The sequence below is a fragment of the Pelmatolapia mariae genome, linkage group LG12, assembly GCF_036321145.2.
Source record: "Pelmatolapia mariae isolate MD_Pm_ZW linkage group LG12, Pm_UMD_F_2, whole genome shotgun sequence".
Classification (NCBI taxonomy): domain Eukaryota; kingdom Metazoa; phylum Chordata; class Actinopteri; order Cichliformes; family Cichlidae; genus Pelmatolapia; species Pelmatolapia mariae.
The window spans coordinates 35,063,235-35,080,501 of NC_086237.1; the positions used below are offsets into that span (position 1 = coordinate 35,063,235).

General features: G+C 38.5%; 2 protein-coding genes across 3 annotated transcripts; both read left to right on the forward strand.

The window, feature by feature from the left end:
* Nucleotides 1-571: 571 nt before the first annotated feature.
* fbxo21 (F-box protein 21) lies at nucleotides 572-9,354 on the forward strand. Of its 2 annotated transcripts, none has more exons than XM_063489290.1 (12): nucleotides 572-802; nucleotides 1,386-1,521; nucleotides 1,897-1,991; nucleotides 2,810-2,931; nucleotides 3,581-3,727; nucleotides 4,029-4,165; nucleotides 4,275-4,411; nucleotides 5,129-5,308; nucleotides 5,596-5,728; nucleotides 5,998-6,188; nucleotides 6,325-6,482; nucleotides 7,725-9,354. In XM_063489290.1, the coding sequence occupies exons 1-12, from the start codon at nucleotides 579-581 to the stop codon at nucleotides 7,964-7,966; spliced, it is 1,902 nt and encodes a 633-aa protein (XP_063345360.1). In that variant the 5' UTR covers nucleotides 572-578; the 3' UTR covers nucleotides 7,967-9,354. The 2 variants fall into 2 exon arrangements, with proteins under 2 accessions (XP_063345360.1, XP_063345359.1); XM_063489289.1 differs by having other exon boundaries at nucleotides 1,882-1,991; nucleotides 7,725-9,353.
* A 62-nt stretch (nucleotides 9,355-9,416) lies between these two features.
* On the forward strand, nucleotides 9,417-17,236 carry tesca (tescalcin a). The gene is made up of 8 exons (XM_063489291.1): nucleotides 9,417-9,679; nucleotides 11,220-11,289; nucleotides 11,897-11,977; nucleotides 12,650-12,789; nucleotides 14,709-14,770; nucleotides 16,151-16,258; nucleotides 16,342-16,389; nucleotides 16,482-17,236. Exons 1-8 carry the CDS (start codon nucleotides 9,619-9,621, stop codon nucleotides 16,572-16,574), a joined length of 663 nt encoding a protein of 220 aa, XP_063345361.1. The 5' UTR covers nucleotides 9,417-9,618; the 3' UTR covers nucleotides 16,575-17,236.
* Nucleotides 17,237-17,267: the final 31 nt, after the last annotated feature.

Sequence of the window (17,267 nt, forward strand, 5' to 3'; positions counted from 1 at the left end):
ATGGTTTGGAGACAGTGGACCAACAAATAGCCAGGAGGCTGAGTTAGAGGAGGCAGAGTTGACAATGGTAAGATTTGCAATGGGAGTGTTCATGGGCTGCATTAGAAATTACTACACCAAATGACTACACTAAAGTTGAAGAGTTTTGAGAATTTAGAGATGCTTGGTTTGGGGTGGCTTGGACTTGTGCAGAGGAGGGACAATGGATGTTATTATTATTATTATTATTATTATTATTATTATTATATTAACAATTGTAACAAAAGAATTTCTCAAAGGGTAAAATGCTGTAGAGGCCTGTTAATTACATCTGACACTACTTGCCTATTAAACAAGACTTGTACTTTTTTAAAAAGGAAAGTTTCCTTTTCATATTTTTGACTTGCCTGTAGTTTGTTTTGCAAAAAAATAAAAATAAAACATAAATAAAATAAAATATGTGCAGAATTTCCGATGGTCATGAAGGCAGCACCGCTTTTTATTTCCTCTTGAGTGAACGTGGCTCCACCCTCGGCCCGCCCCCTGCGCCATAAAGGGGCGGCGAAAAGGCAATGAGGTAATCGGGGTAAACAGTAAAGATGGCGACGCCTGTGGATGGAGAGGGACAGCCAAGTCTAAATGGGACTATTCCCGACCCCCAAACAAAAAAACTGACAGACCTGCCGACCGAGTTGGTCGAACACATCCTGTGCTTCCCTGTCCTCAAACATGTCGACATTTGTAACGTCTCCTGTTGCTGCAAGCGGCTACACGACGTTTGTCATGGAAGGGGGAAGGTCTGGGGACACCAGTATAAACTCAGGTGCTGTTTTTTTTTTTGGTACTCTATACTGGCTTCTGGTGGCTTTTTGTGCTATTTATGGAAAGGAATCTGACTCTTTTGTTATATATGCGTAGTTTAGAGCTATTAATCTCCAAATGTCTGCTCTGAGGTGGGTTCGTTTACTGCGAACTCACAGGCAGCTGTCAGCCGTTGACATTCTGCTGATGCACCAAATTCATTATCACGCCATGCCGGTGGCTTCCCTCCTGCAACAACATAAGCCTCATGCTTATAATTGTTTACAGCTTTTGCAAGTAGCAATTTATTCTCCATTACACCAAATGAATTCATCCACAATTAATTTGTATGACCTTGAATGTTAGCCTCTGATCTGCAGAAGAGTGAACCTCTTGGCAAAAGCTAGTTACTGTAAGCCCTCCTCCTATGTGCCTTGGCTGACAGCTTTCCTCTTTTTTTAAGCAGAGTAAAAGACACCTCTTCAGCAAGATGATAAACAGTTCTAGAGACTAACATCTAGCACTTGAGGCACCAGGCAGTTAAATAATTCAGAATTTTTATTTGTTTTCCTGTAATAAAAAAATTACACTGCCTTCATTAACAGATGGCCAAGACTGCAGAGGTTTTATCGTCAGAATGAGTCCTGTGACTGGCTCAGAGAATACAAAACACGCCATAGAGTTGGGATACAAATACGAAGGACTGTGGAATCGATCTCAAAGAGATTCTTCACAGAAGTTGTGAGTAATCATTTTCATCAGTGTTGTTTTTTTTTGTTATCTGTTTTACAGTGTTACGTGTGACTTTAATACCTTGTGATAGACTGGCAACACGTGGATCAGTAGCAGTTATACATATTTCACTTAAGATACGACATTTGATCTTACCAAATTAAATGCATGTTTGTGAGAGATTACGTGGGATGCGTCTGAAATTTTTTATATTTCTTAATACATGCAAACTGTACAGGTTACAAGTCTAGTATTTAGCATGGAAAACACATATATAATGGTCTTTGTTTGGTTTTTCATGCGCACATATTTATGCAAGAAAACCTGGGCTTTCAATGTTCCAAACTAATCTTGAGGTCTGTAACGCAGCCTTGCGTTGGTCAGGTGCTGGGAGACAGCTTTGCAGAAATTGAGTCACTTGGAATGCCTGAGCACTTCTGTGAAGATGAGCTGCTCTTCATACTCAACTCTGACAAGAGGTGAGAGCAGCATTGTGTTTATACTACAATCTCAGTACTTGAAATTCTTGCTCTATAGCTGTACACCCACTGACCTCTGTATTAGGTACACATGTTCAGTTGCTCATTAACACAAGTGTCTAACAAGCCAATTACAGAAAATCAATGTATTTAGGCATGTAATGATGACCTAATGCAGTTCATCAGCATCACAATGGGGAAGAACAGTAATTTAAGTGATTTTGAATGTAGCATGGTTGTTAGTGCCATACAGGCTGGTGTTAGTTAGCAGTTTCAGAAAATGCTGAACACCAAACATCTCAACACGAAACTGGGATCCATCCTGCCTTGTATCAGCAGGTAAGGCTGGTGGTTGTAGTGTATTAGTGTGGCTGATATTTTCTTGCACACTTTTAGCCCTTTGAACATGACTGTGAGTTCACAGCACTCAAACGGCTTTCACAGTCACCAGATTTCAGTCTGATAGAGCACCTTTGGGGTGTAGTGGAACAGGAGATTTGCATCATGGACATTCAGCCAACAAATCTGTGTGACGTTATCCTGTCCGAATGGTCCAAAATCAGAGGAATATGTTCAGCACCTTCTTGAATCTATGCCAGGAATAATAAAGGGAGGTCTGAAAGCAAACAGGCGTCCAACCTGTACTAGCAAGGTGTACCTAACAAACTGGCTGGTGAGTGTACAGTTTGCAGTCACAAATGGGTTCGGGTGTTGATCATGTTAATCCTCTTGGAGACCTCTGTGATTATGATAACGTTTGTTTTGTTGCATGCGCTCTCGTTTGATCTACCATCTCTCCATTCTCGACTCAACATTAGGAAAAGCCTGACCCTGAAGTACTATGCAAAGAAAATCCTTTACTTCCTGAGACAGCAAAACATCCTAAAGAGTCTGAAGAATTTCCTGGAGCAGCCCGCAGAGCAGCAGTCAGCTCTAGAAGGTGAGACATCTGTCCCGATAATACAAAGTTATTATACATTTATGTAGACTTATAAATCTCTATTATTACAATGTGTTAATAATTTGTAGCTACTAATTTTGCTACTAATTATAACATTATACTGTGCTTAACAAATTATTAGTCATAAAAACAACAACAACTACAAAAAAAACACAAATATTTTAGAAATCTGTCAAAAAAAAATTTAAAAATAAAAATTTCTACCCAAATTTCAGCCAGCAAACTTCTGAGTTCTGAGAAGTCAGACATTGATCCATGACAACATTCAACCATTAAAATGTATTTTTCTGTTCAGAAATGCAAGTAAATGCCTGTAATTTGGCATCTTGAGAAAAAATAATGTGAGTTATTATTTTTCTCCCACCTTTTTTTAAAAACAAATAACAGTAACTTTGAAAATTCATAGATAGCAATCATTTTATTTTGGCATAAAGAGATACAATTTCGATTGACGAGCTTGTGCAAACTGGTCAATTACCCATTACAGAAACCTAGAAAAAACGAGTTTAGGCCACTGTGGTGGTGGTCTAATAAATTTGTTATGCACAATATGTTGAAATAACAGTGCATTTAAACTTTCCGCCTTTTCCTTATATAATTCCTGTGGTTCCTTTTTTTTCCTCCTTAGGTGCTGTACTAGTTGATCAGTATTGTAACCCACTGGCCGATGTTACACTCGATAGCATATCAGCCCAGCTGGATGAAATCACAGAGAAAGTCAAGAAGATGCTGAGAATCAAGAACCCATCACACCCCAGCCTGCGTATTGCCCAAGGTCAGCTTTTAAGTCTCACAGAACTTGAAAAGAACATTTGCTTTCTTTTCTTTTCTTTTCTTTTCTTTTCTTTTCTTTGCCTTTCTTTTCTTGTCTTTTTTCCCCTTTATAATGTTTCTCCAAAGATTTATCATCAGTTGATGCCTAAAGCCTGAAGGCTTGGGCCTTCCATTTCTAGTGCATTCTAAAAAAGTCAATATGAGCAAATCTGTTTGGCAAAGGTGGCACAGCTGCACAAAACCCATAACCTTCACTTTAATGCAAAGTTTGGTTGATGTTTTATTTCTTGTGTGTATTGCAGGTAACTGTTCTGTTGTAGAGGACTTTGAGCTCCAGAGACAGGTCATTTGTGCCCTTAACTCTGTCCTGTATGAGCAGCTTCAATACAAAGGCAATGAGTGTGACTACTACAACCCCCTCAACTCTTATATCCACCAGGTAGACTTTCCAGAAAATCCTGTATCTTCAAGGTGTCAAGCTTTTGAATAATTTTCAAATTATTCGTCTTTGTGGAATATTTTCACTTATCTTCTTGGTAATTGTGCAGGTGCTACTACGTCGTACAGGCATTCCCATAAGCCTCTCTGTTCTCTACATGACATTGGCCCAGAGGCTGGGTGTTCAGCTGGAACCCGTCAACTTTCCCAACCACTTCCTGCTGCGCTGGTGCCAGAAACCGAGAGGGTACAGCTTTCATTTTAAAAAAAATTCAGATCCAGTTACTGACTGAAATTTAAGCTGTCATGCACGAAGTTTATGGAAGGGAAAGCATGGAGGAGAGGAATAAATAATCAAGATCAAAGCTTTTTATTTCGTTTCCCTTGAGTCGCATCCATTTTCAGGATTTATGCACACATAAATCAGTAAATCAACCCTCATCAGCATCAGCTTCAGGAAGGTGGAGTTTACAGTTTTGCTTTTGATTTGTTTTTTTTGTTTGGGGGTGGGGTCATCTTATTAATGACTGCAAATTGTGATGTTCATTTATTTTTTTATCTTTCATTTGATTTAAGCTACCACAGACAGTCATTTGCCATTGATTTCCCTTGCTGAGATTACCTGTAATAGACACAAATGATAAACGGTGATGGCTGCATAGCAGAGGTATGAAATGCAGCTACAGTAGTTAGAACAACCATTCCTAATGGGATTTTGGAGTGTGTTAAATGTATGCCAGTGTGTTTTAACAGACACATAGGAACATGTGTAAACACATTTCTGCACCTTACTCAGAGATAAGGACAAGCATTTTTTTTAACTTCCTTTAACATTCTTAAAACTCCTAAACTAATTATCATTTATGTTTTATAAAATTATACAAAGCTAAACCTGGTGGCAAAGTGTGTGTTTAATGTGAAATGTGTATTTCTATGACATTAATGGAATTTCTTTTTCCTGCAGGAGTGAGGATATCTATGACTTTGTCTACATTGATGCCTTTGGAAAAGGCAAGCAGCTGACAGCAAAGGAGTGCGAGTACCTCATCGGCCACCAGGTTACAGCAGATTACTACAGTGCCATAAGCACCACAGAGGTGCTGCTTAGGATGGTGGGAAACCTGCTTAACATCGGCAAGAGAGGGTAAGGGAAATTGAACACCTGACTCTACAATTGCTACAATCGCTTAGAGATAAATGAAGGGCGGATCAGTGAATGATAAAACAAAGAGGCTAATCAAGAATGTTGCTCTAAATTCCTGCTTAATTGTATCTTTTTGTCTTATGAGCTGACAAAATAATTATGGCATTAAACAGTCTCAAAGCCAAATAAATGATTAAAATGGATTTGATGGCTGTCAGATGAATAAATTAATAGCATCTTCTCTTTACTATTTTATTTCTATTTTTTCTTTTTTTCCCCCTTGTCAGTGAGGGCAATGAAAAATCCTACCAGCTACTCCGAGACTCTCTGGACCTCTACCTCACAATCAACCCAGATAATGTGCAGTATTTGCTGCTGCAGGCACGCCTCTACTTCCACCTGGGAATCTGGCCAGAAAAGGTCAGAATAGCCAACTGTCTGTTAAAAAGAGGTCTGATTTTTAGACTACTGAAAGTAGTTTTTGTAGTGTTACTATACTGGTATTGTTTTACTCATTCTCTACCTAAATTAAGTGTTAAATATTATAAAATTGAAAACAATTAACATTGTACTGCTCTTGCACAATAGTTTAATATGTAACATAATGTGCAGCTGCATAGGACAGCTATTCTCAGAGGTCATATAACTGACATAAACACATTGTGGATTGACTTTTATCCTTTTCCCAGGTGCTTGACATCCTACAGCACATTCAGGCACTGGATCCCTCCCAGCACGGAGCGGTGGGTTACTTGGTGCAACATACGCTGGAGCACATCCAGCACAAGAAACACCCTGTGACACCCGAGGTGAAGAGGCGTAGTGCTCCAGAACACCTGGAAGTCCAGTATTCAGTCGGCCTTATTATGAAACACAAGCGGTAGGTCACACTGTAATGTGATTTGCCATGCATCATACATGACAAAACCTAAAATCCTTTCTGATCTTTCTCTCTGATCATACCCTGTATATTTGATCACCTGAGCATTTTGGCTCTTTTCCACCTGTTTTATCAGGTCTGGGTATAACTGTGTGATCTATGGATGGGACCCTAAATGTACAATGAGTCCAGAGTGGATCTCCACCATGAGGGTCCATCAGCTGTCCAATGGGGCTAATCAGCCTTTCTACAATGTACTCGTGCAGGATGGGACTTGCCGCTATGCAGCACAAGGTATGAATCATATACAATAGTGTGGTGATGGTAACTATTAACATCCCCTGTGTACAGGTTGTGTGATTGAAAACAAAAATGTGTAAATAATGTTTATACTTGGTAAATTCCTTCACCTTCAAGGTGGCATATAGCTGTTTGTTTGGTTTTGTTGGCACTTATAATACACATTAATGGACAGAGTCTGATCAGTGCTCTGCGTATGGCTTATTTACTGAGTAAAAAACACACAACAGTGGCAGTACAGATTGAAAGTTTGTAGTTTTACTAACTTGGGGTATGTGGGTCTGCTCTGACTTTGAGTGGGAATTCCAAGTTAAAGGGGCATTCCACAAAAACAATCAGACTGGGAATTCTGAATTTCCAACTTTAGACTTGTTTAAGAATGCAGCATTAACCAGTCTCTGTGTACTGCTCTGGTGCTTATTCCACTTTCCAGAAATGAACAGGACTTTAAGCTGTGATGTGAAAATAAATTGAATTTGAAATTATCTTGATGAACTTAATTTTTCATTACACAGTTTTGACATATTATTTTGTAATTGTCCTCTGTGCAGCGCCACAGTGGATTTTAAAACCAATCAATCAGATATGATTCGTGTCACCCTTTCAGCTTCAATTTAAGAGGTTTAGCAAAAGTATTGCATTATTAAATACCCATTTTTTTGTACATAGACGCCCATTTTCAGAGGCTCAAAGGTAATTACTCCATTTACGAACATTCAGTTTCATGGCCAGACAAGGTCAGTTCCCCCATTATTGCATAAGAAATTCAGCAGATAAAGGATTTGGAGCTAATTTTAAGTGTTAAACTTGCATTTGTTAGCTGTTCACTGGCACTCTTAAGAGGCCGATAAGGATGTAGAGGCCATCATTGGGCTAAAAGGACAGATTACACCGTGCCAGAGAACCTCTAAAGCAGCCTGCAAAGTTCTGGGAAAAAATGGATACAATGTTGATGACATTCTTTGGACAGATGAAACCAAGATGAATTTATACCAGAATGATGGGAAGGGAAAAGCATGGAGAGGGGAAAGGAACAGCTCATGATCCAAAGCATACTACATCAGTTGTTAAACATGTATGGCTGCCAGTAAAAATGGGTCACTAGTATTTATTGAATACTGACAGCTGTGGTTTACAGAGGTAAAATTACAAAAACATAAGTCCTTGTTCAAATACTTATGGACATGTCACATATACTCAGTCCCACGTGAAGTATGTTTTTCCTTTGTTCTCCAGAGAACCTGGAGCCTCACTCAGCCCCCCTGGAGATTGGCCACCCAGAGGTGGGTCGCTACTTCTCCGAGTTTGCTGACACCTACTATGTTGCCAATGAAGAACTTCAGACACGATACCCAGAGGACATGGATGAAACCTTGTGTACAGTCCGGGAGTTCTATCACAGACTGACACCCAGTGCTGGGAACCAAGAAGAAGCTCCTACCACAGACCAAAACAACCAACAAGCCATGTCTATGTAGCAAGTAGCGCTGTCTAGCACTCTGCCAACCCAGGCTAACCGCTTACAGGTCACAATTAACTTAGCTGGTGCTTTGTTGTCAAAACCAGAGGGGTATACTATGAAGGAAATTCAAGAAAGCCAGGCTTTTGTTGCCTTAGCTGGCGTAACAGACCCTAAAATCCCAGTTGGAGATGATCGGTACCATGACAGTAGTTGTCAGCGTTCTCTATTAAGCTTTCTGCTTCAACCTCTGTGTGTGCTCACATAAAAGAGGGGAGTTTCACATGACATGCAACTCTTCTTGCATATAAAATGATCCATATGAGTGCTACCCTTTCCAATCAGAGACATTATATGATGATGATTATAAAAGGTGATTAAAATCTATAAGGAAATTTGAAAAATATAACAGTAAAATGCAATACTGTTTACTCACCAGATCAAAGTGAAATCAATTTGACTGAATAGGTATAAAAAAGTATAAAAGAAATTATACATTTTCAGTATCACCAAATTAATACATTCACCTTCCTGTGACAATGCAAAGAACCTTTATTCAGTCACTTTAGCAATGTGTGAAAACCTGGCGCTTCCAGATGATTTTCAAACTAAAAACCAGAACATAACCAGCTCCTGACCAGGTTACGAGAACACTACAAGTTACCATGGTGATTTAGCCAGTTAAGACGACCACTTTCATGACACAGAATACTTTATATTGGAAGTAGCTTGCTAAGCCATTGAAATTACTTGTAGTAGACCCCTCTAGCCGTGTGGAACAGAGAGTTTTTGCTTTGATACGTCTGTCCTAATACCCGTGTATTTGTTGTAAAATCAAGGTTCAAATTGTCAGACAATGATGTATGATACTCATTTAGCAGGGATGTATTTTTCACAACCGAAATACCTTCAGAGAGCCAAGTTGGAAAATTAATCAAAATCAGAATAATTTAACTTTAGAAACCACTAGATTTGAAGTAAACAGTTAAGCGGACAAGTAAATATCAGAGTGAGTGTCCACGTGCTGCAAATCCCCATTGTCTAAAACCAAGGAATGCTCTTTTACCCACAACTCCATGCATCCAGCACCAGTCTGAAAACCATTTACCCTAAATCCCCAGTACATTGACACGCAGAAGACTAACTTTGTAAATTGACTTTTGCTTTTATTTCTCCGTATTTTAATGGTGACACTCACTTATGAAAGTCTAACTTTCACATTTCTAGTATTTTTTTTCTGTATATTTACAAGTGAAATAAGTAGGATGCCATGGCTCATCAGTCTTTAATGAAAAAAACAAAAACAAGTGGAACCAATAAGGACACCAACTACTTGAAGCCGAAATGACTGAGTTTTGAAGAGACAAAAAGAATAAAGCGTTCCAGGTTGTAATACTTCCTTTCTGACTTATTTCTCTCGCTAAGTGTATTCATTGTTTTCTTGTTCACAACACATCACTAACTACATCTGCGCTAATGAGAAACATGAAGCAGCAGGTGGTTTATCCGCACACTGTGTGGATTTAGGACCTTGAGGACGCCAGACGTTCCCAGGACGCCAGAAGCAAACTACACTTCTAGTGTCTTGCAGAGGGAAGCGGGTTAATATTGCAACACCACAGAAAAGTTCAAACAAAGTATGCGCTCTGACGGAGCGGTGAAGCGGCAAGGATGGGAGCTTCGCAGACGCGCCCCGAGCACAACTACGACGATCTGACTGACAAAAGTGGATGTAAGTAGGAAGATTCTCGTTTGATGCCGTGCACCGTGCTGTTTGAGTTAAGTGGTTCACTTGCATCGTGGAAAGACTGGTAGCTGTGATACGCGTCGTCGAGGAAACGAAGGGAGACTAGTGATTAACAATTAGTTGATAGCCGTACCGACCTGTTTTTCTAGTGTGTTGGCTGATATTAAGACCGCTTAATGGTGATGAGGTCAATAAAAAGGAAATACAACTGTGTGAAAACTACTGGAATTAAATGGAACCATGTTGCGCTCCTTATTACGCACGTAATCGGGGCTACAAGTTCCCCAACGTAATTTCCCCTACTGTTTAATTCTGAGTTAATAACATATCTTAAAGAGGTCTAAATGGTACATGGCAAAAGTAGGTCAATTTCGGTTTAAGAGGGAAAGAGGAATAACTGCATTTTGTTCCAATGTTTTTCAAACGGCTATCTTTAAATTAAAAACCTAATTTCATCGGGAAGACAAGAGTGGTTGATTGCTTACACGGAGTAGCTGTCAAAGAAATGAGACGGTCCCATAACTTTGGGCTCGACATGTGACACATGGTGTGACAGGAGTAATATTTACGTACTTAATATGCAAAAGAGGATCTTTAAAACGATCTAATAGCGATAGTTATGACTAACAGACGCAAGTTTAAAATCAGGTCTACCGTTCAGTGCGATTATATACATTGTTGACACATTGAGGCACTCAACACTATACCGTCTGTATGTGGAAGAGTGAAATAAACAAGTTAAAAGAAGACACTACGGAAGTAAGTAGAGTGTTTTGTTTTTTCGTCTTCTTTTTAAAGGGCGAGTCTACATGTAGCGGCATGCCAGTCTGATAAACGGGGATTAGATTTGAATCAACTTTATGGATTTTGTATGTTTGAGACTTTGAACTATTTTATTGCCTTCATTTCTTCAAGGTGCGTCTCTCTCTGGGCTCAGCTGGAGAGCTTTCTGGACTTGAGTTCTGCGCAGTTTGATGAATTGATATGTTTCGTTGCACCCACAAGTGTGTGCTTTTTGTTGAGCACAATAACACAGATTCTTCTGTTGTTGTTGTTGCCCCCCCCTTTTGGCTTTGGCTAATTGGTCCATAAGGTTGAGTGTTGGTTGCACCACCTACAATGACTAACAAACTGATTTGTGTAAGAGGCTCTTGTTGTTTCTAAAAGCATTAATTTACATGCTCTTGGGAAACTGGGGAAAGGTCACAATAAGCAGGGGTGTTGTCCACAATGATTAAAATTTCCAAACCAGTTTGATAAGGTACCAGGTAGAACGAGAAAATCATGCTTAAGGCTTCTGGTATGTGTTTGTAGACCTACAAAATGAGTACTGATTTAAGTAACCATTTGAAATTGCATAAAGGTGTTCAGTTTGTTTGCACTGCCATTAGAGTGATAGCAGAGTTGCACATGTACAATTTGATTTAAAAAAAAAAAAAAAAAGTTAAGTGAACGTATAATTATAGGTATCACTGTAAAAATCTTCACAAATACATTCACATTGTTGATGTGTGCTTCTTTACAGTTTCACAGGAGCAGATCAAAAACCTTTACCAGAGATTCCAGCAGCTGAGTGGAAATAATGAAAAAATAAGGTAACATGTCTTGTTACATGGGGGTCAGCTCGCAAGTGGTTTTAATGGAAACACCTGGGCTTTCTTTGGCTGATATAGTAGTATGGCAGTTGCAGACTGGCAGTTCAGACTCACAATGGAGACGTCGCAGTTGCTGCTAAAAGATGAAATACTGTATGGTCAGGCTGATGAACTGTGAGGATTTCTGGCTTTTCCAGCACAGACAAAAACAAGTAATGTAATGGTGATACAGACGCACACCAAAAGAGAGACATTAGGCAAATATAACGTGCAGATAATGATGCATTAGTAATACAGAGCAAACACTTACTGTGCAAACACACCACTTCATATATAGACATGCAACATGATCACAGTGGCAGGGTTTTGGTTCCTTATTTTGAAAGAGAAAGGGGGAACAAATGTTTGTCCTAGTAGGTTGGACAGATAACACTATTCACACTCATTACCACCCTCTAATGTTATTTAAATTTGTCAAAAAAATAAATAATAATCTGACAGTGTAGTAGACTGGAGTATAGCGAACAACAGGTGCCTTGAGGTGACAGGTTGCGATTTGGCGTTACATGAATAAAACTGAATTAAACCTTATCCTGTCCCACTGCAGCCGAGATGACCTGGAGCGCATACCGGCCCTGAACAACAACCCAATCAGAAAGCAAATTATTACTGCATTCTTCGATAAAAGGTGAGTACAATCAAATTACACCATATTCTCTCTGTTACCCATATGGTTAATGTCAAGGTCACTGAATGCTTTAATCAAAATCTGTTGTTTACTGTCGACTTCTGTGTGTTTTGGCTGATGAAAACAATAGGCTGAAGAGAACCTAATATGTGGAAGTAACTGTTATTGTTGGGTTCAGCCTTCAGCTAAAAGAACATCCATACACTTTGTGAACACACATTATCCACCTGTTCACATGAAGCAGCAGCTTTGAAATTGAGGGTTTTGTTGCTATTACAAGACAGTTGTTGGCATTTTTAATCACTGTGTCATGCTTTGGAGAGTGGAAAGCAGCAGAACAAACCACAATGAACTGCATAATAAACAAGCTGTCTGTGAATGCATGTGGCTTCTGCTCACAAGCAAACAACTCTTGTGACAAACTGAATAAAAAAAATGTTGTATTTCTCCACAATATGGAGATATTTTCATCCATTGTATCAAAATGAATATTTTAGGATTATCATTATTTATAGTTATTCTTTTTTAACCAGAAAAGGCAGGAAAATGCAGAAATTGCATTGGTTAAAACAAGCCTAAGCACAATTGTATGTTCCAGACTTTTAAAAAGTAACATTGACTCAGGTTAACTTGATGATACCTATACATTGGTTTGTTTTGATTGCGATACAGGAACCAGCATCAGAATGATGTTGGCTCCCTTGACGAGATTGGCTTTGAGCAGTTCCTCATGGTCATGTCCCACTTCCGCCCTGTGAATTCAACAGCGACAGAAGAAGAGAAGGCGTCTGTAAGAAAACAAAAGCTTCGCTGTAAGTATCAGGGGGTTTTTTTTTCTACTGCTGTCTTCACTCCTCTTTGTGTGTATCTCAAGTTTAAAAAAAAAAAAAGTGTGCCATGCTTCTGGATAAGACTGTGTGGTGATGCTTACACATAAATGACAACTGAATTCTTCACTGCTTGTCCAGTACTATATTTATGACCAGACTGGGAATGTTGCCCAGGACAGCCACACAATGTCAAATGTCACAAGTAGAAAGGTATGATTTGTCCTATTATACAAGAGTGAGAAACATGACATTCAAATAAATGCTGAACTGAGATCTGTGGGAGAGCCTTGGACCCAAAACATGGTTGAAGTACAGTTTAAAGGGAAAGAAGGCTTTGTAAAAACCTGTTTGTTTTTTTTGTTTTTGAATCTTTCTAAGCAGTTGTTGTCAGATTTGAATAATGAGTCTATGCATGTAGTTATGCCCCTGTAACCGCTCAAATTAATTGTAATATATATATATATATATATATTGAAATAAATGTGTGACTTCTGGAAGGAATTTGTAGCTGCAGAGTTGAGACTCATAAATTTTTACAACCTTTGGGATAAATATAGTATCTTATCTCTATAGGGATAGATAATAATTAGTCAGTGTTCCAGTAGGCACTACAGTACTATAGTCTACATTTGTGATTTGTCTTTATTGTGGACTCACTTTCTTTTTAAGCTACTTGTTGTATAGTGGGACAAATGTATATAACACAATGTTAGATGATAAGGAATATTTAACATTTGCAGGTGACAGCAAATTGTGGGTTAGCTGAGTGATTTGTGAGCACAAGTGTGTCTGTAAGTAAATTGAGTCATTCCTCAACCTGCAAAATTATCTTTAGCAGTACCGGATTCTAGTGCTTGGTTCTTGGTTTTGCACGGGGGCAAGGAAGAATGACATAGTATGATACCAGAAGAGCTCAGAATGACAGATGCATGATAGCATCCAGTTAGTTAGCCTTCTTGTGCGCTCCATGGGTCAAAACCTGAGGCTACAGTAGCAGATGTGACTCATAGTTCATGCAGGCAATTATTAATTTCTTTTAATTGCCCTAATTTGGTGTGGTCATGGAATATTCTTCCTGTGTTTACTCATAACTGACGAATGAATGTTTATAGTGTATATTGTGTAAGACTTCTTTGAAGACTTACAACTATATGCCCATAAAACTTGACCTTAAAGCTAATTTGTCTCCTTGCTAAATGTCTAATTTGATAAAACATGAACAAATGTAATTTGAAAAGTTTTTTTCCTATACTTGGCAGTTTGATTCCTCTTTAAATTCTAAAGCAAAGAAATGGCATACCACAAACATTTTTAATGTTAACACAACCATGACGAGCAGGAAGGGAGGTATGAATAGAAAGGTAATATAAGTTTCAGACTCTGATAACCTTAAACTATGGAGGCGTGCAAGTGAGCAAGTGACTAATGTGACCCCTTGTGTACTCTTGGAACTCCTTTCAAGAATAAATGACATTTAGAATAACAAGAGTTTACTCTCCAAGGTATTCAACAGTCAGTTACTTAACGTAAAAAGAAAGGTACGCTTTCGGGGTTCACCTGTTGTGTCCGAATATTTACTTCCCATGTTTTATTTATTTAAACTTTGGGCAACTGTAAGTTAGCATAGCCCTACTACTGTCACACTGATACATTTGTAAAACGGAGACAATGCGACATTAAATCTCAGATCAGCAGAATAGTCAAAATGTCTGGTTATTAGCAGAGAGTAGTTTATGGCTGTTACTAGTAAATTTGTTATGGGGCTACAGTAAATAGTTATAGTACTGTTATTCCAGTATCTTCTTAAGCATACGTCTAATTGCTTCTTCCTCAACTTTATCTGTGAAATCCTGTGACTTGATGAAAATCTGATAAACTTTTAAGCTTTGTTTGTTTTATAGTCCTGTTCAACATGCACGACACAGACAATGATGGCATTATTACTCTGGATGAGTACAGGACGGTAAGAGAAATTAACCATGCACACACTAGCATACACAATAGCTGCTCATAAGAAGCCTTAAGTAAAAATCCCAACACAGGAACATTTAAACTGAGGACATAACATAACAAACGGAATTATTGTAAACCTTAAAGTCACTTTAATTACTTTAATATAGCTCAAATTATTTATAGAGCATTTTAAAAAATGGCATTCATCACAGGAGAAAACAATGTTACACAAAGCATTTTATTACAGTGGTGTAATGTTCAAAGTTCACCTGTGGGTTCAAAATAAGGCAGGTTAAGAAAAATACTCTATTTAATCAACAATTACATTATCTGTCCTGTCAGTTATGTTGACTGATTTTGTGAACAGTCGACTATTGTGTCACTTTGAATTGTGGGATGGCGTTAACTATTTTCCTATTATAAAGGATGGAGTAATCAAGGGAGATCGTAAATGAAGCACTGAAGCACCTTTCTTAATAGTTTATTAATTTAACTAGAGCTTACTATGGCTATGACGTAGCTCCTTGCGTGTAAGAAAATCTGAAGGGCTGGCTTTCACCAGAACTTACAAATGCATTTTTCCTCAGCAGTCCTGATATAGTACATAAGTGCCCTTGAGCCAGGAACTTTTGTTAATTATTTGTGTTGACATTTTTTTTTTTCAGGGATTAAGATAACCAGACTAGGTCATATATTCTACTGAAACCCAACTGGCCCTTGTTTTAAACACTAGGCAGGATTATAAAACAATGCCACATGCACATAACATGTATGTACTTTAAGTATTTTGTATTAAAAGGCTGGACTGTGGAAATGTTGATGACTAAATGTACATCTCAGGTTTACCATTTACCATTTAAAAGCAGAAATCTCCTTGAAATTATATTTAAGACGACTCATCAGCTACTGTTGCGAAAGATTTAAAATGCCTTGCACTGAAAGACTGACTGAACCAGTCTGTACACACCCACATGGCCCTCAAACAGCATTATCAGCCAAAACACATAAAGACATATAACATACAGTACTCTTCAGCCATCTTCAGCGTTAATTTTCGTGTGAAAATAACATGGTAGGCACATGCTGTGACACATATGCGATTAACTGTAAACCAACTGCAGAACAAGTTAGAGTTTAATAGCTTAAAAGACTGTTCATACTTGCAAAGAATTAACCCAGATGTTAAGTTGGGTTAAAACAAGATTTACAGATAACGTTTTATCACAAAGACTGTTAATATAAATCCATGTGGATTTTTGGGCACTTAATCGAAGCGAGCTGATTGCCTGCGAATACCATTCTTAAAATATAAGAGCTGAGTTTCTTACCTCTCACTGTATTTGAAAGTCATCGTGTGGAGTCGACTTTTAATGTTCTGTTCACATCCAAGGTGGTAGAGGAGCTGCTGTCTCAAAGCGGAGCCATTGAGACCGAGGTTGCCAGGGCGATAGCAGATGCTGCCATGCTGGAGGTGGCAAGCACAAATGTGCCCCACATGGTAAGAGAACTCACCAAAGCTGAACTGTTACAAGAAATTTGCACATGTGCAGTGAAGTAACACAGTCACTGGTCTCATTCCAGGCCCCGGATGATTTCTATGAAGGAATCACATTTGAGCATTTTGAACAGGTTTGCACTTACCTTATGTATGCATATATGTAGATATATCTATATATTAGATATAGATGGATAAATATATTTTCAATGTTTTCTGCCCACAGATTTTAAAAGGCATTGAAATGGAGTCCAGGATGTACATTCGCTTTTTGGACATGAACACCGCAACAATGCGTTGTGGGAAATTAAGCTCTTGATTGGGTTGTTGTTGTAAGGAAATGTTTATGTTGCTGCTGTTTTAGCACAGTGTCACCAGTTGTAAAAAGGAATGAAGCCAGCCACTTCTGATATAAATAAATAAATATATAAAGACAAACAAATATATTTTTGAACAGGACAAAATGCTAAATAAATGTAACACACTGCTGTAAGTTCATTTTCATGCCAGTTTTAAACACTGCATGTCACTTGTGCCTTTCTAGAGTTCTTCAATTAAGCTTTAAGAATTCAGTTTTTATGTTTTATTATCTGAAAAATAGCTGGTATGAACGAATGCAGTGAGGTTTATATTTAGGCTTTGGTCACAACACACACCAGTCTCTCAGCACTACAACTATTCTACAAGCTCCACTGCAGTCAGCAGGTAATGTGAGGGCTTCTTTATACTAGAGAGAATCTTCACTTTAGCTTAAGTCAGTCATACTCAGTGGCTACTCTGGCATTCATGGGTCAACTGTTATGGCATCCAAAGTGAGACGCTGCAGGCACACACCATTTCCTCTGTAGCTCCAGAATAGCTCTTTTTGCTGTGTTCCTCTGTGTAACCAACCACTACTGATGTACTGTAGAAAAATGCACTATTTTTGATTACTGGTATATGGGAGAGTGTACTTTCTCTAAGGTGAAATCTGACAGCCCTCTCAATTAATTCTATTAATAAACAAAATAAA